At 43.2% G+C, this 24,721-nt stretch overlaps 1 protein-coding gene across 1 annotated transcript; it reads right to left on the bottom strand.

The window, feature by feature from the left end:
• Positions 1-32: 32 nt before the first annotated feature.
• Positions 33-24,045, bottom strand: LOC143366128 (uncharacterized). The gene is made up of 2 exons (XM_076806921.1): positions 22,501-24,045; positions 33-1,980 (listed from the first exon to the last, which is right to left on the bottom strand). Exons 1-2 carry the CDS (start codon positions 23,477-23,479, stop codon positions 1,490-1,492), a joined length of 1,470 nt encoding a protein of 489 aa, XP_076663036.1. The 5' UTR covers positions 23,480-24,045; the 3' UTR covers positions 33-1,489.
• Between the last annotated feature and the right edge of the window lie 676 nt (positions 24,046-24,721).

Below are 24,721 nucleotides of genomic sequence, written 5' to 3'. Positions count from 1 at the left end.
AATTTCTTGGATGAAGGATAACGAATATATTAGAGTACACATGCCATTCTATGAAAAAAAGGCTGCTTTATTTTGGATAGTTTGAGTGAGTTCTATACGGTCTCTTCGCAGAGTAATGTAATAATAGTTTATTTTTCTACAGAATTCTACGCAACACTACAGCGCAATCGCATTTCTTTAGGTACAGAATCTGTATTGGATCACAATATAATCTATATAGCTATACGATTATATGAATTTGTAAACTTTCGAGTGGTTGGATTAACTTAAATAGAGTCAATACGAATCTTTCCATTGAAAAATCATTTCAGTGTACAGAGTAGTTTCTTACCTGTTGACTACCTAGATCGAAGGTTAGGAATGTTTCCCTCCTAAATTTACTGTTCCGCTTTGCAGTGTATTATTACTGTATAATGAGGTACATACATACATACATACATTGTCACTGACACAAGATTTTCATTAGATTTTATGTACATATACATACAGAATACATTCAAATTGGGAGCACAACTAGTGTTACCATGCTATCGTTATAAGAAAGGTTATATTCTAGTGTTGGAATATCGCAATTATGCGATGATAATCGTTTCTATTCCTTAGTCGTACATACAGTAGCATTACAGCAGCGTACGCTTCGGACGTTTTTTGTCAGAACTTACGAAGAATTTTCATAGTGACATAAATTTTATTAATAATCTTCAATTTTACGAGATACGAGACGCGCGTTGATCTTCCTATTAGTTTGGAGAGGTTAAAGATTTTCAAGTGTGTTTTCGTTGCGAAATTACTAGGTCGTTTAGAAATATATCTACACAGGGGAAAAGAGGACGTAAAAAGGCATTAAAAAGGACAGACAAGATGGGGATGATAACATCGAACAATAATTGTCCTCGCCAAAAAGAAGACTAATCTCTAGATGCAACTAGCAAGCATCTAAAGCAATATTTTCACAGATTTTTTTTACAGGATATATTGTATTCAATCATTGGTATTTATAATTACATATATAAATATTGTTATACCATTTACAGAAACTGAGGTATATGGTAACCTTGCGGAATAATTTTAAGAATCAGTCGCGTGGATCGATTCCATTAACATTATCATTCACGGTATATACGAGCTACAAAGAAAACAAATAAATAGTTAATACAAAATTGGTACATGCGTCATTGAACTTCTATTAATTCTATACATTCGACTAATTTTGATGATCGATTCGCAAGATCACGAGAAAATTGTGCCACGTATTATTAGAAGAACAGTTCAGCCATAAAGGTTTTCGTTTTCTTACAATTGGTTTTTTTTTTTGCACTATTACGACAAGGATATGATCGTAAACTGCTGCAGCAAGGAGTGAATTGAGAATTAACATTCGATTCACGTACAATCGCTCAAACTGTAAGTTCTCCTTCTCTTTCGACTTTCACCAATCGTCGTTAAGTCGTAGACCATAAATTTGTTCGTTGCTGCAGCAAAGAGCGCGTCAATCTTTCGAGGACGAGGGTGGCGATTCCCGACTATTGTCGCTTGCGAAATTTGATAAACCGAGACCACCGGCTTCGTGGCTCGAAGAGCTAGTCGGCGAATTACTGCTACTTCTAGTACCACCAAGTGGCGCCACTGTTCCACTCTCCGCCGGTATCAGGCCCTCCTTCATCCTTTTCTTCTGCTTCATCCTCCTGTTCTGGAACCATATTTTTACCTGCGTTTCATTTAGCTGTAACGCAGACGCAATTTCGATGCGCCTTGCCCTGGTCAGGTACTTGTTGAAGTGAAACTCTTTCTCAAGTTCCGTGAGCTGCTTGTTCGTGAAGTTGGTCCGGCCGGTATTGTTGAAGCCACCTGCGATACTGGCCAACGGGCCGCCGGTAAGACAGTTAACAGGACCACTTGTCGCATGAGTATACGCAGATCCACTCGTACTCGCGATCGTGCTGCCACCAAATTCTCCCACGCTCTGGTTTGCCTTCGCGACTGCAACAGATTTTAGGTTTTCTTTATATTCGAACATAAGTTGTGCAACAGTTAATGCTCTACACGATTTTCACGACTTCGATGCGACCGATTTCTGCTTGGGACTCTGTACGCTGTGCTGCGAGTTGTCAAAAGGTGCTGGTCATCCAAAAGTATGTATTTAATAAATATAATTTTTGCCGTGTCGTGTGGGACGCCATACTTCTGTTTTCAAACTATCCACCACGTGGGTGGGACGATTCTAACAACGTGATTGAGGCGTTCTCTCTACGAAATACTGGAGATCTGGAATACTTCTCCAACGTTTTAAGTTTGTAATATTCCTCGAGCTGTCTGATTAAAACTTTGAGAGATCAGTTACATGCCAGATAGTTAGGTACTAATTCGTTAAAAGGGACACATCTTTGGCTTATATTCCCTTCTGTTTTGGACGTGGACGTTAATGCCCGACGTGCCCATGGTAGAGGTTAGGGCAATATATGCCGATTAAGCTTATGTTTCGGCTTTCGACCGATGGCCGTTTATTGTCCAACACAGCTGGTCAGTGTTCTAAGGACAGAATCCGTTCAACCGTGGATTCACGATAGGGTTAAGCCCTAAAATTGGATCAAATTGCATCAGCTGTTACCGAATATCAAGGATAAATCATTACGTGATATTACTGTGCCCGTATTTATCGATCGGGTAACTTGGTCACTGCAATTTCTGTTTCTGAAGTTATTGTAACAGTTTCAGGGACATGCCTCGTATCGACGTTTCACGCTACGTTGTGCACGTGGAGATTGCAAGTTCCGAAGTTAATTCGGAAATACGACACGGATTCCTGAGTGTTTTGAAAAATTTTCTCCGCCTGTTTTGTTTATCGCGAATGTTCGTACTTTGTACAAAGATAATTGCAGGTAAGCTATTTAAAACGAGCCACGCATCCCGACGAAAAAAAAGGTGGCGTCTACGCATTATGGAAATTAGATTGTTATTTAGTCTGCCGGTATGTGGAAGTCAATTTACTTAATGGCAGAGGGTGGACGAAACTGTCAAGGCACCGCCTTAGAGCCACATTTTCTTTTTTACCCATGTTTGCCTGTATCGTTTCCCGGCGCGGCGTACGCCTTCGTCGCATATTAGTTTATATATAATATTATACTTTAAGCTGAAAGTGTCGCGCTAATAACGCGGCACGAGTATCGGAACAGAATAAAATATGGTACGAGCGATTTCTCTCGAGGATGAGGCGAATGTTATTTAACGGATTTTCCGAATAATCCGTAAACATCAGTCACTTAAACACCGTGTTCCGAAGTTGGCCCGTGGCCATTAAGCTCACGCATCTTCAAGCCGAATAATCAAGTTGGACAAGTTCTATTAGTAGTCACGGCCGGCGTGATAGCATGAAATGTTTTCCGTTTTCGCGACTCATTCATCAATTTAGCACCTTAACGGGAGGACAGAGCGCGGGCTTGCTGATTTTCTATACGATACCGCTGTATCTCACGAATCAGCCGAGTCTCCGTGAGTCGAGGATCATTACCGTTCCCGATGGAACTTTCCTCGGACCTTGGCCGCTGCGATTTTATTGTTAGACAATGCTTCGGCAGTCAAGGACGTGGAAAATACTCGAAATCAGACGAGAATGTAACTGTTTCCCCCGACAGTTATTTCCCTTCGGGATAAGCAAAGTCTGTAGAGTCCTTGAAACTGATCCTATTCAAACTTTTTCACCGGCGTTGAATGTATGAAAAATGTTTGAGCAGGCGGAAAACATTTTTCCTTCGGGCTCTGTTTTCAACCTAAAAATAAGTAGCAGCGCGGAGCTTTGTAATTGGAAAAATAAAAGCAGAAGTCGGTCAATCCGCATTACTGTCTTGCCACTGAATAATCGATGAAACTTAGCGATACGTCGTGTACTTGTTCATTCGTGATATAATCAGTTACGTCTGATTTCATTCTAAAAAAGGCAAATCTCGAATGCCGAGCGATCAAGGAAACGTTTGCTCGCGCGGAATGAACAAATCACCTTCGATTAAACGCCGCCGCTACCCCGGTAATTAGAATTTCTTCTACGGCGGACGCTAATAACACTAATTAAAACCGCAGGTATCGTTTAGCGATGCAAATGTTACACGATCGTGTCGGATCGAATGATAGGCTTGTTGGTGGAACTAGTAACTAGGTATAATAATTTTCCTGAACTCGTGAAACTACTTTGATGCATAGAAACTGTGTACATAGACAGATATTTCTATTTGTATTTGTGGTTGATAGAAAAAAACTCGGAATGTCGCACGGTTGTGCCATAAAATGTTGAACACAGTTTTTTGCCGTTTTATTCAATAATTTCACATAGTAGAAGAAAACTGCCCTTTTCGTCTCTCGTCTAATCTTGACAAACTTGGCCCCAAAACAAGAAGAGGGAAGAAATTTGAACATTTCTTCGAAAGGCAATGGTATTTTAGTTCTAAGACACAAATTTTGATTGTAAACCCAAATCTGGGCGGATACGACTCGGAGGTTTTTGGGGCCGGAAGTTATTTGTCCCGGGAAGAAATGCGAACAGGGCGAAGCGTCGCGGGAAAGGGTAAGAGGTGTGACGGGGAATAAAGGAATAGACAGATCGAGGCAGGTTAAAGGCCGTGATAGCGCGCAGTTAAGTGGGTTGTTGGCGGCATTATTTAGTTTCCGAAGGGATGAGCTTTTGAGGAGTTTTGTTGAAAACTTTCAAAGTACTGATCAGTACGCACAGTTGTACTACAAATGGTTCGAATCATTTGGGTTAGGTTCTGGGAATAGGCAATAATTTTTCACTTGGATCGTATTCGCATTACGTATGCTTGGAGGGGAGGGAGTGACTGTTACTGTTCGCGGGTTTCCGGGTACCCGGTGAACCGGGTCCCACCCGGTTACCCGGGTGCTACCCAGATTTGCGAGTGATACGGTTACGATTACCCGATACTCGTGTTATACGGGTAATCAACTTACAAGTGAACATCCCGAACCCGGAAATTCGAAAAATTCTGAAACTTTGTGAATACGTAGGGAACTTCCTCCTCGTTACAGCGCAATTTTTGTTTGTTGCCCAAATTCACTCTAAGGGGGTGTAATTGGCCGCTGAAAATCCGGTTATTTGCCGATTTTGCGTTATAACTCGTGAACTGTAAAATGTTTTTTTTTCACCAAACGATAGATCTAATTAAAAGAAGTAACTTTTGTCTTGAAACTTTTTTACTATCTCTTACAGATTGCGAGTTACAAAGTAAAATCGGAAAATAGCCGAATTTGTCAGGGGTTAATTCCACCCGCTTAGAGTGAATTTGGGCAGCAAACAAAAATTGCGCTGTAATCAGGAGGAAATCCCCTATACATTCGCAAGGTTTCAGAATGTTTTGAATTTTCGAGTTCGGGATCTTCCCTTGTTAGCCTACCTTATCCTTCTACGCCGCTTCTGGCTACTTAAGTCTAGCCACGCTTCGTTGTCTTCTTTCTCGTAAATTTCCTTTTAAATCCTTTCTTGTATGGCCGTAACCCAGTAATAGTACATTGCGTGACAAGGGTGAGAAGAAAGCGATTTCGACGAGCGTGAAGTTGCTGCCCGAGATGGCTGTCGAAGTGTGTTGCCCGTATCGTACGAGTATCGAGTACCTGTAACCGTATTACCCGCAGACCCGGGTAGCGCCCGGGTAACCGGGTATCACCCGGTTAACCGAGTACCCGGGTCACCGGGTATCAAGAGCCGTAGGAGGGACGTTTGCGACCGGCTAATGTCATCGAGTTTCGCCACGGAAGTTGTTAGAAAAACGAATAATTGTATTTCACGTTGACGCAACGTCGATCGACCAAGTGCGCTTAAACTCGCTGCCAAACATGAATGTAATTCTCGCGCACGTACGCGAGCGCACCGATGCAAATAAGAGTGTGTGCGGTGGGCGCGAGTGGACTACCACAGGCAATACGTAGCATGCCAGTCCGGCTTCGTTCAAAGGCCCCCCGATTAAATCTCACCTGGCTTAATATTATTATTTTACGCGGCGCCTGCATGTGGAAGCGGCACAGAGAGGGGAGAATGTAATTGGAAAGAGAGGAAGAAAGCTGGTAGATAGCGCTACATAGCTCCGTGAACAATCCTCATTTTTCTACAAAAGAAACCAATCGAAACCAAATGCTTTGATTTTCAGTGCACATGCTGAATTGGTGATGCGTTCAATAGCTTGCGATTTCTTCGTGGTGTGGGGCACTGTTGATATCTACTTTCCAGTCTTTCAAGTTTTTTATTTCATAGAAAAAAAAGAAAAAAAAGTAGAAGTACCCTGCGAATTCGATATTTTGCATTTCTCGTCGCAAACAGTCCAGTGGATTTCTGCTATACGGACGTATAGTAATTAATTTTCTGTAATCTCGGTTAAAAGAAGAGAAAAGACGAAGAGGAGACGAAGCGGAGGACGGTTGCAAACAGATGAGGAGGGAGTCGTGTACGAAGTACGAAAGCATTAAGAAGACTAGGTACCCTAGCTGAGAACTAGAGTTCCTGCTCTCGATCCGGTTCTCGCGGATCCGCTTAAGAAGAAGTCTAATTTATTCGGGCATTCAGAAAATTTCTCATTTCACCATGATGTTAGACGACCTGCTTTTGGCCAATAACATTCTGCTCCCTTCAAATTTTCCGGGGCATCTCCAATTAGGTTTCACACGCATTCTGAGAGGATTACTTTATACACGTTATGCAAAAGGGAGGGGGTTTTATCGATTGTATTGATTTGCTCAGTTTCTTTATAAAGAGATATTCTGTGGCATGTTGTAGTCTAGTTTGCCTCGTTAGTTACTCTTTTCATTTGTCTAATGCAGGGCCGTTCCTGGGTTTTGGCCGCCCAGGTGCAAAAACAATATTGCCGCCCTTATTAATTTAATATTTTTTAATTAAGAATTTGACATGCAGTGTCTACTTTTATATCTATATATACATCATTTTAAACAGTTATCATGGAAAAGAGTTTCGGTTATTATTCTTATTAGTCAAAACTTTACATATAATAAACGGCCTGCGGCCGCCCTTAAGGATGAACTTCGGTAACATTCAAAATAAGCGAAAATCTTTGAAAATTGGAGGAATGAATTTTTCTGCAATAGTAAAAGCCCTCGGAAATTTTTAGAAAAATTGATTCGGTAGTCTTTGAATTATTTAACTTTTAATTTAACGTGTATTCTTATGGGAAAGCGCAATATTGAGAAATACAACTACAAAATTAAGAGTGAAATATTAGGCCAAAGTTTTTGAAATTTTGTGTATGGAAATATCAAGCACCGAACTATATTGCCACAAGAATTCCGGAAAATTGATTAATATCTTGGAAATTGATTAGCTTTTGGCTAAGATTGTCACTGAAATTCATCCTTAAGTTTGACCGCCCACCTTCTGCACCCCCGCCAGGAACGGCCCTGAGCTAATGCCCCGCTTTGATTCTCGGCAATAGTATTATATAGTAGTTTAGTAAATGAATCGCAGAGTGTCAGCTTCTTTAATCTGTCCCGATAAAATCGCGCGTTCGCAAGAAACTAATCCGTTGATCGCAGAGGATCATCTGCCCTTATGCGGTAACGATCCCCTTTTAGAGGAGCATTACGCAATTCAAATATTATTCAAAGGCTAAAAGCCAGGGGGCACGGTGCAGATGACGTAAGGAAACGCAGGGGTTGAATGTGTGCGCGAGCAACCACGAGGACCTCCGGTATTACGTTACCGGAAAGATGGTCCTCGATAGGGGCACCGCATTCCTTCCTCTTCCGATTTCCCTAATTTCAGAAAGTTTCAGAAATATCCCATCCAACTGCTCGGGGAAAACTTTCAACCCCGAAGCGCCCTGAAACTTGCTGTAGGTAAATTTAAGAATTCGGTGCAAGCCCTTTTCCAAACATTAAGTACAATAATTATTTCTCCCCTTGTGATAGGAATTAAAAATGATACAGTTCTGCGACGTCTAACAACACACCGCATCTATGAAATTAACGTTATCTCTAGTATCCCAAACTTCCTGGAGCTACCTGAACAGGATACCTTTCAGCGAGAAAAAAACTGTCGGCTAGCCACGTTCCAGCTGTATTTGAAGCTATCTGATTTCCACATCCGATTACACGGTACAACGCCCGGGGATGCAGCTCCTTTTGTTGGATAAATATTTGAGTCGTAAATGCAGATTACAGAATCCTCCCTGCCAGGGACGAATGAAACGTGGCATTAGGGACTTAGGGACCATCTCGGATTATTAGAATCAGACTAGATTATTAGAAAAACGTATGCGTTTGCTACTGTCTAGCGTCGCACAATAACCCGGTCAGTTTGTTATGCTTATTGTTAGTCGTCAGGTGCTTGTGTACGGTGGTGTCGCGCGCTTACCGTGACCGACAACGATACGGCGGAACATAGTCGTTAACTTTTTCTTTGGTAAGGAGCGATTTACGATTTTAAGAATTTGCGATAACCGCGCTCCGTCCCCCCCTGTTTCGCGAGCGTGGAATATTAAATTGTGCGCATGGGCGCGCGAGCACGAGCGCGCACACGTAAGTACTTGCGCTATGCACGAGGGACTTTCGCGGACCGCGACTCGTTCGTTCGTCGACTAACAGGCTCTGCTGAACGGTAATAAGGAATATCGCGACGTTTAACGAGCCTCATAAAACCGTTATTGTTACTCGAACGGCATCAATAGCGCTATCGTGTTTTACTGTTACGCGCGTTCTTCGTAATAAAGTTGCCCGACCGTTGACGTTTCTCGCGAAGCGCGCTCCCAGTAAATTCTGTCACGGTAACGCCTAACGAGCGCGGATCGAACCTGTTCCGTCGCGAGTAGACATAAGCACGCCTATATTTAGGTGCGCGGGTATTTTATTACCGTCTACGATTCTACGATAAGGAAACTCGTGTTTCTTTAATGGGTTCGTTTCTCTTGGTAGATAACGGATTGCTGAGTCTTTCATCTTTCCTATGATACTTCCTTGCCAAGGAAGCTTCGCTTGGAATGCAATTGGGTGGCTAAAGTGCTTGTACGCAGAGGATAAGATTCTTCCTACTGTCTTGATCGCGAACGCGCTTTTAGTGACGGTACAGCTTGGTGATCGGAATTAATGCCAGACTTCTGGAGGAAACATTTATGGAGACAGTCGAAAGACGCGTAAGGTAAATGTCCCAATACCTGGACACGTCCCAGTAACTGGACACTAGTGTAAATAATACGGAGTGTTACATTTAATATTCGCTTTATCCATAAAAGAACTATTTTATTCAATTATTCAAATGTTTAATAAAATATATTCGTGTACATATTTTTTTTTTAGTAAACTCGTAACACTCGTAATAGAAATAATTTTTTTTTAACTCTCCAGTTTACACCATTTTAGTATTGCTCTTTTCTGATTTGCTAATCAGTCTCTACTTTTTCTTAAGCGAATATTAATAATGTTTGGTATATTGGTACAACTAATACATATTTAGAAAAATGGTACCTTGCAGTATTATTTTTTGATTGGAAGATTAAAATTAACCCTTAACTGGTATCCTGGGGTCGCTCGTGACCCCAAGCACCCAAAGTTCCATGTACAATTTTCGGTTGTCTAAGTTGGTAAACTGAATTTCTAATTAATTTTAAAATAATAGTTTAACTTTCTACGCTTCTATTATTTTCTACATTACCTAAGAAGAAAATATTCGTAGTGGTTGCTCTAGTGTCGACTTTACAAATTTCTATGTCCTTTTTTATTTGGGGTCTGCCACGACCCCAGTATACCAGTCAGGTTTGCCAAAAACAGTATACCAGTTAAGGGTGTCTATCTACTGGTACAGTGAAATCCCGGAACGGCCCTAAACCTGACCATGAGTGCAAACTGTGAAATAAGTACGAGTTATTGTTGACACAATATTAAAATCGTTATTTAACACCTTAGCAATTATTACTTTGTATTCTTGTTATCTTGTTTTAATGATAATATTCAATATTCATGCGTAAAATTCACGTGCCACACACGAATGCACATAACTTTAAAATTAGTCATTCAATAATAGATTGTTTTTACTCAAGTTTGTTTACTGATTTGAATAAATTACTTATACAGAAAAAATATGCCAGTAGGAAAAACTATTGTGTTGATTTTTTTTTTATTTCCCTAGAAAACATCCAAATTGCTGATGTTTCATCATGTGCCCAGGTAATGGGACAGTAAAATCGGGACACCGGGACATACAGGGTCAGCGATATATCCTGCAACCCGCGCTCGCGCGAACTTGTAAAATGGCAACAGCGCCTCACGAATTAACGTCGCAAAGAGCTATTCAGAATTTCCGGGCCGGGTGGACAATTTTGGGGCCTTTTTCGTATTACTTTTGAATTATAAAAGATATTGGAATGCAATTTGCGCCGAAAAATGAGAAACAATTATTTCCTCTTAATGATGGATAATTTAACATATTTTACATTTACTTAATTTTTTTCCTATCAATTTTTTAACAATAATCGTTGTAAAAAGCTTTTGCAAACTGTTTATTTGATACTGTATTTAATGCCGTTTTTAAAAATCGTGGTGATGATAAACGATGGGCTAGTTGTTTCTGTATCATTACTTTCAGAAATTGAGAAATTAAATTTTCATTCAATTATGTGTTAGTTCTGCAGACCTCAGAATCTATTGTGCTGGATTTCTTTTTTTATGATTTTATCCTTAATGCGGTGTACACCTAGATCAGACTTAAGGGGTAGCTAATGGGACGTGTCTTTGATCGTAGCGGTGTTTTAATTTTTTTTCTAGAATTTTCGTGTCTGAATGTTTTAGTTACTCAGCGCCACGCCTATACCGGCTTCAGTTAATGTCAGTTTTTGGAACGATGCGCCATTATTGTGGCTTTTGCACGCAGGTGGCGAAAAATCTCTCCGTACAAGGGTATAGCGTCGCGGTCAACCCTGTCGTAGCTACAAAAATTTAAATTGAGACGGGTACGAGATCAGTCGACATTATTTTCAAACCTCGTTACAGTAATCTGGAGTGCGAGTGGTAAACCGATCATAAAAGCGGCGCGTGCGGCTCGATTACCTGGGCCGGGAAATTCCCAATAGCTCTTTGCGACGTTAATTTGAAAGAGACTATCCTAAAATTTTCGGAGCTCGGGCATCACTGCTGTCCAGCGGTCGCTGGCAGCTCTCCGCTGGGCCGGTGCATGGTTGTAGTGGAATGCGTCCATGAGGCGCTGTTGCCATTTTACAAGTTCACGCGAGCGCGGGTTGCAGGATAAAACGCTGACCCTGTACTAGTTAAGCTGCACAGGTATTGGGCCATTATAAGGACTGCGATTTTTCAATATTTTACAAAATTATTCAATCCAATAACATGTTGTTTTTTTTTTAATGATAAAGTACACACAGTGTCCCATGTAATTGCAAAATCGTTTTTATATAAATCGACTTGTATAACTGCAAAATTCTCAATCGTGTTTCCGCGGTACCTTAAATGTCCAGGTATTGGGACATTTACCTTAACCGTAGATGGTTTGTCTTCTGCCGAATTTCTGAGGATATTGATTGGCCCGCGCAGTCGTACTTATGAACTGACAAAACAATTTTCCTGACCTGATTCCTATCTATTTGCCCCCTGTCATCGACGCGCCTCGTCGACCATCGGGATAGACAATGTCCTGAGTCACAGTCAACTGTAAAGAGCAGGTCTCCTCAAACAAGATTCGAACCCAGTCCATTGAGACAGCAATACACATTTAATTACTATCGCGGGAGATTATCGATGAAAATAAATGCACTTCTTTTACTACTCTTTCCATTTAACTCGCGATCAGTTTTATTTACTCGCACAAAGACAGCCCCAAATAGAATAAGTCATGATTTAGGACCTGGGCTACGTGGAGAACTCTGGAGGTTCCCATACGGCATACGTGAAAAGTGTAGAGTGCGCGCTGTAGCGACACTATAAGTTCCTGATAAGTTCTGCAATCCTTCCCCTCGCCAAGTTGCCAAGCAACTTCTTCCCCAAATTCGTCTGACTTACTTTCATTCGTTACTCGGACAGTCGACATGCAGCACTGGTGGACGTGTGCACACAGGTACATGTTCGCACTCATTTCGCGGTATAAATCACCGTGGAGGAACGTATGGGTGCCGTGAAATTGATTTTCATTCTTCCTCTGCTGACAGCGAGATGTTTGGCCATCGGTAAGGCCGAAATTTGAATTCCTGCCTATGATATACCTACGTGCATACCTGCCTACACATATATTGAACGATTGCGTGCGGTCACCTTTATTTATGGCTTCGAGGCCAGTTGATTTGGCACGTTAATAATCACACGTTTATCGGCCTTGTATGGTATTTGTTCGCCGTCGTCGTCTGCTTTATCGTAGGCGAACGAATCGGTGGTGGCGCGGTGACGTCGGTTTTCAGTTTTCACAGGATAGGATTTAAATACTCCGAGGGTACCTATCCTTTGGCTTGAAGTTGGAAGCAGCTTGTTGACGCTCGCGAGGTTGAGCCATCGGAGTAGGGCCGCGTTGGGTGACGGCGCGTATCGGTGGCTGGTCGGCGCGAGCTTTTTTTTGAACGGCTGAGCCCCGAGTGGGCGAGCTATAGTTCGAAAGGCATGGGCGCGATATATCGTCGGTGAAGTGCCGCGGAAATGAAAATCACCGTGAGCGAGACACGTGGACAGGGTTGGTGATTGTCAGAGCGTTAGGTGGTAGGGGGTGCGAGTGGTCGGCGGTCGGTGGTAGTCGGCCGAGTCCGCTGTGCCGGGACTCGAGGGTCGGAGTAAGGGAGCAAGGGAGCATGGGAGTAAGGGAGAGTCAGTTACTTAGGCAAGCGGCAGGGTTGTTGCGGGAGTTGCGGGATCCGGGGTTGCCAGGTTCGGCGGGTGGCAGCCCGGGTGGAAACACGCGAACGATCCTCTGATCCCCTCGCGAGATATCGGCCACTCACTCACGCGTCCGCCGACGGCCCTAGCCGCGCCGCAACACGCTGCCCTGCCTGACTGCCTGCCTGCTTGCCTGCTTGCTTGCTTGCTTGCTTGCTTGCTTGCTTGCTTGCTTGCTTGCTTACTTGCTTGCTTTGCCTGGCCGACTGGCTGGCTCGCCGGCTCGCTGGCTGGCTAGCTGGTCAGTTGCTCCGCTCTACCTACGCTTGCAAACCGACCGATCTACCTCTTTCTCTTTCGTTCTCTTTATTTTTCCTCCTCGATTCGTCTTTTTCGCCCGAGCTTATTTTCACTCCGTTTCTCGTCCCTCTGCTGCTTCTTTCTCTTCTTTCAGCCGTCTTTGCGCGTATTTCTCTTTAGCCTAGCCTTTCGTCTCTCCTCGCCTTCCTCATCCTTCTTTTCCGTGCTTCCCCTTTCGGCTTATATTTTCATTTTCATCGTTGATGCATTTTATACAATTACGAATATAACTGTGACGATTTCATCTTCAACTTTGTCAATGGCTTCTGATTTACATCGGAGGTAATACGAGTCTCTTCCACTTCTCCACTGTGTCCTTTACTATCTGCAGAGCTCTTCCTTTACGTACTCTAGTTTTCGTTCGCCTTGGCCATTCTTGCTCCACTGCTATTTCTCCTCTTTTCTCTCGTTCGTAGCGTTCGTCTTTTCCGTTCATCGCGCTCCATCCGTCCGCTCTAATTGTAAGTTCATACAGAGCCGTCTAGGTTGCTGGCAGGTGTCCGATATTCGCTTTTCGCGCACGAGGAACTTCTCAATCGCAGTCGTATCGGCGCCGAGGTATTTCCTTTTGCCGTCTTCTACTCTTCCCGCCTGTCTTCCTTTCTTCTCCATAGATTCTGCTCGGTTGTACGGTTTTGTTCCTTCCAACTGTCCGCGATACATCACGATTTCTCACACTCTCTTTAGTTTTGCAACGCTATCAATCCTATACTCGCCAGTGGATCGCAATTATTTTAATCACTTTCGTTACCATTTGTCCTTTTCGGAGTATGGCCACGCTTTCTTGCGCACCGGCGCGGCGCGCCAACTTCTTTCGGTCTCTCTATTTCTTCTAGATGTTAGAGTAATGGCTGGCTTATTACCGCACGTGAAAGGGAAGTGTGGCAGGAGGAAATTGGCAAAGGTGAGCTTCGCGTTTCAGGCTTGCACGCTGTATGCCTATGCCGCCCTCCTTCTGCCCCCGACTCATATTTGAACGCAGCCTCGATAACGATATGCATCTTTCGAGAGGGTGTGAAGAGCGATAGACGTTAGAAGGGCGAGTCAAAATTCTGCAGAAAAAAGTCTTACGTTGCATATTCTTCTCGTAATCTTCAGAGGCGGATTTCTGTGTACCTATCTAGGCTAAGTAGGCTGCAGCTTTAGGGGGACCTTCCGCTCTAGAACCCAAAAGAATAAGTGATCTTTCGGAATTAATTAAAGGAAAACTACTACATATAATTTAATGGGACTTTTTGCATTGTATTAAGGATGTCTTAAGTTATAGAAATATATTTTTGGTTTTATAATTAATCATTGCAGACGGCACTGGGGAGTCGTTAAAGTCAAAGCGTCAAGAAATTTATTCAAATCGATGGGACCTGTATCTCCAAAAGTTATTACCCGATTCGACTGAAACTGTTTTTATTTTGAAGAATATACTTTTAGCTAAGAGAGAAACCAGAAAAATTTAAAAAATGACAATTTTTTAAAAAATAACGAGACTTGAAATTTGAAATCACTTTTTCCCTATATTTCTCATCCTTTCAGCGCCTTTGAAAATCATAAATTTTCAATTTTCTTATTTTTTTCTGGTAGCCCCCCTAGCCAGGGGAAATACAGGGCCCACCGTTTTGAGAACACTGTTTCGAGAAAAACGCGTTTAAAGTTTTAGGTACGTGGGCACCGAGTGGCCGGTTGTTGCCCGTGCATTGGCCGCTACTCAAATGCCTATAACTTCGGGAATTTTACGAATTTCAACAAATCCTTTTAAACACGTATTCTTAAAAGGTTCAACGTTCGAAAAATGAAATAAAAAAATCGACTTTTAGGCCGGAAGGTCCCCTTAAATTTCGGGAGAAAGACGTTGAAAAAGGTTTCGACACAGAGGCTTGATACAACTTTAAAAACAATTCATTTTTCCTTCATATAGCAAATTAGCAATAACTCATATGTGAGTTGTCATACTGAAATAATTTTAAAATTGTCTGAACTCGTTTCGATTAAAATATTTAATGATATTTCACGGTAAAGGCGTCAGACGCTTGTTAGCCTAGGGTAAATCAGCAAATTCGCCCCCGGTAATCTTACTCCAATATTCTAGTCAATTAACAGAATTTGCCCTGAGAACCGTTGATTTGGAAGTCGATTCCATATCTACGTGATACGACCTTGTAAACCAGGACGTAAGAAAGCTGATAGGTAGGTACGTATATTATACACGATTGAACGCAAACGACCGATGCTCGTAACCGTACGAAAGCGTGCAATCAAGAAGGTTGCTTATTCTACCTATGCATACGTTACGCGAAATATGCCGTGAAACTGCTGAAATGGTATAGGCACGGCCGCGAAGCTAAATTCGTTGTAACTGGTTCGTATACTCCTGCGTTAGCCTCAATGTACATTCCTACGTCAAATTACCTATATTGCTGTAAGTATAAATCATATTTAAGTCTTGTATCTATACCTATAGAGACGTTGTTAATGAATCTGACAAGACTGAAATGTTGATGCGTGACTGGGCCGTGAACCGCAGCTATTTCGATTCAGAAATTGATATGAATCCAGTTTAGGTACTCTTTTAGAGGCCGTTTAATTCAGACTTAACCCTGGCTGAATAACTCGGAAGCTACCTCAATCTCTGATTCCAAACTCAACTTCTGATAAGCGTTTAGCGTTTGAAGTAGAATTTCTTTTCTTGGTACCCTGGGAAAAGAAATTGCGAAGCTCAAAAGCAAGGGTTGTCAAAGAGGACATATTTGTCAACAGAGGTTTCTTCTCATAAAAAATAGTGATCTAAGCAAAATTTCCCCGATCTCCGCTTATCGTTTCTCCTGTACGATTAAAACGGAACACCTTTGGTGAGAAGCCATTGGCATATCGATAACAAAAATTTGTAGACACATATTGCGCGGCGTGAAAAGAATATTTCTCTTTGGAAGCATCATGAATGGGTGGAATTATGATTGCTTTGTACGGGAGGCCGCTTATTTGTTTCGCTGTTTTTTCTTCTGGGGTCGCCAATCCCGCTATTGATTACAGAAGGAAGAAATCGAGTCCGGTATGATAAATCGGGAGAGCTGACAACGCCTCGACGCTCCTCTCTCCTCTCCCCTTCACTCTTTCCCGTCTCTCTTTTCTGCCGCTTTCCCTGAGCCCGTGAAGGGTGGTGGTCCGCAGTCCGCACCGGGCGTCCCCATAGAGACCCTCTGCCCTGGACCCTCCGGAGCACATTATGGAGGCACCAAGGGAAAAAGCAGAGCTAACTATTGTGAGATTCTACCCAACCAAAAAACTTAACCAACCAAAATCAACCGAGCACTCCCCACTCCTCTGCTCCGCCCATCTTGTTATTTCGATTGAATCAGCCTGCGCGGTGTTGCGCGGTTCCTCCTTTTCATTAAACATTTATCGAACTCGCTAAATTATTGTATCACGAAATTAAGAAAAATGCCACCCTCGTCACGGGCCCCTCCCTTTCTTCGGCCACTGATTTTAATGGCCACTAAGTAGGTACATCCTCGTTTGAGTGTTAATTCTCAAGCATCGATTCTCTCAAATCTGTTCTTAATTTCTTTTAAATTTTAAACGGCGCAGAGCGATCGACATACCGATAGAATTTCATGCATGCGCAATAATTGTGGAAGGAAAGAATTCGCGATATTCTATTCACGCGCGCGATTAAGAGGCGTAAAGGGAAAGTTGCGGGAAGAAGGAAAAGGGTTGAGCGAGGGCGGTAAAGTTTCGTTCGCATGTTCCGACGTAATAAGCGTCACCCGCTGGAACTTCCCGGCTGGTATTATTAATTTGATTATAATGAGCTATTAAGTGAAACGCTGGTAATCCTGACAAGCTCCATTCAACGACTAGGCTTACAGTCACTCTCGGAACCCGGTGATTGCCTCGAGCCCCGTGGCTGTTAAGCAAATTAGCAGCGAGTTAGGGGAGGCTTGTCTGCTTGTCTTCTCGCTCACTCGCTTGCTCGCCCGCTTCTTTCCCGTCGATTTGCGATACGCTACTTTTATTCCGAATCTCACGCTGTGCCAAAGACAATCCGACGACATTCTACTCGAGTGTGTGCCGCGATACCATCGCCCGTGCACGTACAATTCGATGATTAATAAGGGCTTATTGCTCGATGCACATGGTACCTCGGGAGTAATAGAGCAATCGTTTAACGAGTAAGCATAAACAATTCAGAAACAGTTCAGCTCACTTATTCTTAGACGTATTACGATTGCTGGTGGTTCCTGTAACTTTTCGGCGAACACATATTTATTTAACACGCTATACATGTCCTGTACTATGTGTACTTACTTTTCCTATTCGTCGAAGGAGTCAGATAGAGCTGTCGAGAACTAGACAGAGTTAAATAGCTCGGAAATAATTTGGGAATAATATAGTGAGAACTTGTTTATTAATATGCATGTCGCCTTGCTTATAAGATTTCCTTCGTTACCCAATTCACTAAAATATCTGGTCTTTCGCGGATGTGACATGGTCGTTATCCCCTCTCCCCATATACCCACGTTCATTTGCTATTTTGTATTTTGTAAATAGCTATGTTTACTTAATTAAGCACGTTTCATTTTTTTTTCTTACGGACAACTGCATGCAGAAAAAATGAAACGTGCTACTTTTCGTGACGCGCGTCGATAAGTAGGACTCACGTGACCGGCCTTTTACGTCGGGTGAAATCTTTTCTCCAATTTTCCATTCATAGGTATGTAATCTTAGTTATATAAGGCGTTGGGGGTTTCATGGCTATGGGCGTGCATTTCAATTGCGACAGATTCAAGATAAATCTAGAATCGATAGGTACGTAACATTGCGTGATTCGCGCAAGAACGTGATAGGTAGGGTAAACTCTGGTAAGTGCGTGATGGTTTTTGAATTTGTCTATTAACTGCTAATATTTACATATCCTGAAAGTGAGTCTAGGATATAATGATAGGTCAGACATCGCAGAAACAAATAATAGGTTAACAGAAATTTATTAAGTATATTTAATTGAATGTATATAAAATTAAGTTGTCACGACGTACTCTGGTTACTCCGTGATAGCTCTGGTTACTCCGTGATAGTATTCTGGTAACTCCGTGATAGTTCTCGCTAGCCCGTGATATGGCCATCAGCTACTTTTTTATATTATTTTACATTACGTTAAATGATTTTACATTATTTCACATTATTTCACATTATTTCACATTATTTCACATTATTTCACATTATTTCACATTATTTCACATTATTCCACATTATTTCACATTATTTCACATTATTTCACATTATTTCACATTATTTCACATTATTTCACATTATTTCACATTATTTCCTATTATTTCATATTATTGTTATTTTGTGCATAATCAATCGTTTCATGATCGTTAGATGTCCGAGACGTAAGGAAACATTGTTTCTGGTATTGACCATAAAAATTTCTCAAACAGCGCAATCAGAAACGCAGTTTGAAACACACGAAAAATAAGAATTTAGTCACTTTTCATAAGCAAAAATAACACTGATGACTTATTGTATGATAATTTCAATAGTAAGACTTGTTAAAGTGTCGTTTCACCATCACTTACCTGCAGTTTAAACTTTCCATTTATCTTATAAAGCACATATAATACATAAACAAGCGATCGTCCACAATTAGCACGAACAATTTCACGAATAATGCTCTGCTGGAACAAAATGCTCTCTCACTCTACCACACTAACTTCAATTGACTAATTATTTTACCACAACATAAACTAGAAGACCAACGCAGTCTGTTAGTGTTTGTTCCATCTAAATTGAGTCAGACAATTTCGAGTTACAGATAAATGAAAAAGTATCACGGAGTAACCTGTACCACGAACTTACCCGAGTTTACCCTACCTACTCTTTCTTACTAACATTCAACAGTACCTAATTTCCCTGTTCACGGTGTCTGTTATTTCAAATTTATGGACAATCCACTCGATGTTCTTTAATACGTTTCACCTGAGGCGCAAGTATCGGTGCAGGTATCTTCGGATTCGTCGCAGTATTTTGTCGGATTTCGGAAGGCTTGTAAAAGTCTCGAATGTGTCTCACCTTTTAATTAAAGCTCAAAGATGCGTTATCGGTTATCGGGTTCGCATCTCCTGACATACCTAATCTGACAACTGGACTGCAAGAATTTCGTTCTGAAACGCGAATCTTATCTGGGCTTTCCAATATCTTCGTTCAACTACCAATTCAATCGGATTCTACGTGATAAATCGTGTTTGCGTTTGCGACCACGGATATTTGTTCGCGAGTCAATCTTGTTATTTGTAAACAGTCAGCAAACCAGCGTAAAAAAGAGAGTGTTAAAGAATTGAACTTCTTATACAACGGCACACGAATGGAATGAAATACTTTGTGCCGTTATGTAGCGAAAGGAAAGTAAAAGATATTATTTCAGCACTTGGTTATTAGTATCTTTCTTTTCCAACATTTCAGATCGTCAAATATAATCTAATTGAATAAAGCGAACGAATTTCATATCCGCGAATAAATTTAGTTGTCCTTTAAATAGCCCGCTTGTGTGAATCACCTGCGAAGCGCGAATGTGATTAGCTCAACTCAGCTCAGATTCTGTCTCGGGTCTCTCGAGGGTTTCTCGAGGCTCGCTTTCATAGGTCACCGATCCCGATTGGCGGATGCAGAAAATTCTGGAACAGACATCGCCAAACAGCGATCGGTATACCGGTTTGGTAGTGATCCGCAGCCTCCGAGAAGCCCGAGCCATTAGAATATTACATGAACATTAGTAAAAGTAACCATCGGTGGTGTCGAGTGCCTGCCCCAATGTACCTATTTATCACAATGTGGTACCGTTTTCCGTTTCTTAACACTTTAGTTTCTAATGCATGCTTTAGCTTTTAATTTTATCGTGGCTTTAATTTCTGACTATATCGATTTCAGTTACGGTTACACAGAACCGATGTTACATCGGTTCCATAACGGTTGTATATCAGTTTTATACGAATAATACATGTATCGGTTACGTATCGGGTATGCATAGCACGTTTCAAAATATTTACGAACAATGTCACATTTTTTCAGTGGAAAATCTATTTGTTTATAAGTTTTTCTTTTATCGCTAAGCCTCTCTACCTGGAGTCTCTTTTCTCAAATCTTCATTCCATCCAGAAAGAACCGAAATGAAAGGCAGCGTTTGTAAATTAATTATTGAGAAGGGAGACTCCAGAGAGCTCAGCGATGAAGGATCTTATAAACAAACGCGAAGATCGATTCTTTGGGTCGGGGGGTTTAAGATCAATGGGCAAGAGTCACTTGTATTCCTGAGCCAGTGGCGAGCATCTCGAATTTAATACAAAAAAGAATATTATCTCTCTGCAATTGACATTTTCATTTACGAGACATTGTGTTCTGTTAAAAAAATAAATAGTTAATAATCTTTATAATTAATATTAAATTAGTAGTAAGTTTGTACATATTAGGAAAGTTATTGCTGTTAGAGTTAGCAATACTTTAAATTAAGTGTTAAATTAATATTAGTCGTAGTGCCCCAGCCCATGGCGAGAGTTTACTGTATAACCGATAAAATATCGGTTCTGAAGAATCGGAACTGAAACCGACATAGGCCAGCACCTTTTTCATTCGTAACTGTTTCAAGATTATTTCGGTTCTTCTAATTGTTTCGATAACCGAAACCGAAATCATAACTGTTTTCAACCCCTGCTTTTCAGATACCGAATACTTTATCGATCGAATGATTCTTTAATTATTTTGAGTATTTTGACCGGTGTGTTCTTTCACGATAGATCCTTTCGATCGAGGCTCCAACAGAGTGTTCTGATCTAACGGTCGGAATTGAAGTATGCCTATCCTCTTGAAATAGTCGAGTGGTTTGTAGGCAAAGGATAGAGGAGCAACAGTTCGCGAGCGGTTGATTTATGGTAGCCGGGATGCGGTACTCTCGTAAAAGCTCGAATGTTGTCTGTTATACTGGTTTCGTGTGCATAATCTTATCAGTCGCGTCTACGACTGTCGCATAGGTGTAAATAGGTGCTGAATAACTCACGGGGGACAGTATAAATACCGATAAATTTTCGTTGTATCCCAGGAGAGGGCTGTTATCACCGAATGTATCGAATCTTGATTCGTACTCGTGTCTCTCTTCTACTTGAATATTCTTCAAACGCCTAAAAACTACTTGTTACGCCTAACGTTCTCATTGATTGTCAGTTTTGTAGCTCGCGACCGAGCTGCTTGCGTTTTTATTTTCGTACGCAGAACGATACGTCTCAGGTGCTTCCGCGATGTTGCAAATCATCGTGCCGTGTTTTGATTTCTGACTCTGATAATTGCCGCTTATCGACAGATACTTCCCGATAACGAGCATTCATGAAATTCCGATTACTATATTAGTCCGAGTCGAAGGTAGAATTTTGGCGAAATGATTTATAGGGCAGATGAACGAAAACGGTGGATCCGGCAAGCTTGGGGCGAAGACAAAGATAATCGGGATCGGTAGGACAGCACGTGAAAGATTAATGATTCTGACGAGCCGGAATTACATGTCACATTTTATTAATCTTGTTAGGTATAGTTTGCGTTTCAAAGGCACTAGGTCGTCGGCCAACAAGTACGTCACATTTTAGTTGTCTGTCAATCTTAATTGAATTCACCACCCAAGTGAAAACCGCTGAACTTCGATCGAGGCCCTGCCACTCTGTGCAACATTCAATGTACGAACTCGCGTAAAGTGTCGCCAACGAGCCACAATTGGGTCGTGTCGCGACTTAAACGTTACAAATTGATACTTCCAAGAACTCTACTTGACTAATGGCAATCGACACCAGAAATTCCTAAACGATAGGTGTACGCTCGCTGCCGAGTGTATGCCTAGACCAGCGGACATTATCATTTTTAGCTTCTGAATATTTGGATTCGGAGGTGACAGCAGCGAGCAAGTACCTACTTGGGTACATATGCGTGTAGATGGAGTTTTGGTAAATGGAGAAGCGAAAGGAACTCGTTGGATTCTACGACCGTCCTGGGGACCGATGAAAAGGCAACAGTGGAGACAAGACAGAAAATGGATTCGTCGATGTGAACGCTTCAATCAGTTGACGCAGGGGGATCGAGGACGTCTCGATCAACCATTAATTTGCTGGAAGATTGCGATCGAAAGAGTGGACAGGCATGATTCTCCGTCGCCTATGCGGTCTAAAATAGTCGAAGGATAAAGAGGAGTTAACGAGCGGCTACCGGATCGACCTGACGGAATGCTAATTACACGGTAGGTAGTTGGACCGTGCGCGCACGTCAACAGTTCCGGAACTACGAATAAATCATCCGAGATGTACATACCGACGGGTTTGGGCACGTTCCTCTTGACCTGCATCCACTTGTACGTGGGTACGTGCGGCTGTTGCTGTTGCTGCTGCTGCTGCTGCGGCGGCGGAGGATGATGCCCGTGGGGATGCTGCTGGTGATGGTGGCCGTGGCCGTGTTGGTGCGGATGCTGCGGATGTCCGGGCTGCTGGAGCACGTGATAGCTGGCTGAATCTGGATTTTCCTCCTTGTAGTGAACGGTGGAGTGCGTAGAGTGCGCGGAGTAGTCGTTCTGTCGGATCTGGGAGTGATAGTGAAGAGAATCTTCGGTGGGTGGTAGCTGATGGAGATAGTTTGTGGTTCCAGCGACCGGGATCTGATAGTCGGACTCGTGGTGATGGTGGTGATGGTGGTGGTGATGACTAGAAGACTGATGATGCAACTGCTGCTCGTGTTCCGTTCTCGAGTGTCCGGCTGGGACCATCGAACTCTGATGGAGACTGCTCCCCGAAGGCTGATGATGATGGTGGTGGTGATGATCGTCCCTGTACGTGGTTTGTTGGACATGGTAACTTTGATGAGGATCGACCGAGCCGTGAGATCCATTCGCGTGTGGCTGCTGGCTGGAGTAGGAGGACGAGGGGGAGGACGCGTAGTCCAGGTTCGTGTAGCTCAGGCCATTCTCCGAGGAGATGATCGCGGTCGTGGTCCCGTCCTCGTGCAGAACGCCTCCCGTCGGGGAATAAAATCCTTGGGGGGGTGTGCCGGAGGAGGTAGCAGACTCGCCGGCCAGGAAGCTTTCCGAAGAGGAGGACGAGTAAGGCGATACGGCGCTCTGCGGGAAATAATGAGCCGGGGCCAGTTCCGGCGAGGGTGCTACTGGCACGTGTCCGCCGACGGATACGGGCTGATGATGATGATGATGGTGATGATTCCCTTGACCCGTGCACACGTAGTTCGAGTAGGAGTCAGGCTTGCCGTAAGTTCCGTACATGCCCATGTCCATCATCATCATCCTCGTAGCGGTGAGACGAATACATCAATTCACCACCCGCTGTTGGCCACCACTGCGCACTAGTCTACCGCCAACGGAGGAGCAAGGAGGAGTAGCCCGCCGAGAGGGTCGCCCCGGAACGAGACTTACATCGTGGTAACTTGCCACCAGGTGTCTATGCACCTCTCCACGATACGGAAAACGCGACTGTGACCGCGAAACTTGTGAAAGCAATGCGGATACGTAACACAGATATCACAGATCGATGCACTTCTAGGGATAGGTACAATTTTACTGACGAAACTACGGATGTTAATCCTGTCAGATGATGCCAGGATACTTCACGTCCAACCAGATACCACCAGATATCCAAAGTTCTTGCCTCTGCAGCGGGGACTCGGTATCGATCGATGGATCCTATTAGATTCTTAGGAACTACTATGGTGTGGTCGGGTTGTAGACTCAGGTGCCAGCGATTCCGAGGCACCTTCGCGACACTCCAGGACAGTGGACGCGGGAACGTACGGTTACTCGCGAAAATAATAGAAAGAGCGGGCGCGTAGCCGTCGCGTTGCGTTGCGTCGCGTCGCGTCGCCTCGCGTCGATCCGGTCGACAAGGGTCGTTGAAGTGGACTGGCTAGGTGGACTTGGCTGGCAGGAGGCAGAAGGCGGCACGGCACGGTCGAAGCCTGCACGCAGGTGAGACCGAGCCGCAGGGGTCTGGTGTGTCCAGCTCTTCCTTCTCGGTCGCTCTCAGCCGCGTTCTTTCTCTCCCCTTCGGTACCGTGGCAGAAGCATTGCTCTACGTACGCCTAGCTGGAGAAGGTGCTGCCTTCCCCAAACTGGGCGTGCCCTGGATATTGGTCACGTGACGGTTTCTGGGCGGAGCCAGCCAATCCCGACCGAGCCTGCGCGTCCGGCGTCCGGCGTCCGTAGCCTCATGATGGATCACCGAGCTAAATTTTATTTTTCGTTCCTTCTTTTTATCTGGCACGCTGCAGTTGACACTTATCGTAGCGGGTAGGTAGTCGAGTATTATATCTCGGTATCCACCTTCCAGGATACACCCAGGCCTCACCTCCTCGTCTCCTTGCCTCCTCTCCTCCGCTCCATGGCTACGTCTTTCTCAGCTCGCCAGACTCTTTCCTCCGAGTCCTTTTTTCCTTGCAACCGGTCGCTCTTTGTGTACACGCGTGTCTCACCTGTCTCTGGACAACGACGTTCTGCACTTTCATTAAGGCTTGACGGCTGATGGGTTAATTA

Source organism: Andrena cerasifolii, chromosome 2 (assembly GCF_050908995.1).
Source record: "Andrena cerasifolii isolate SP2316 chromosome 2, iyAndCera1_principal, whole genome shotgun sequence".
Taxonomy (NCBI): domain Eukaryota; kingdom Metazoa; phylum Arthropoda; class Insecta; order Hymenoptera; family Andrenidae; genus Andrena; species Andrena cerasifolii.
This window is presented reverse-complemented; position numbering and strand designations above follow the sequence as displayed.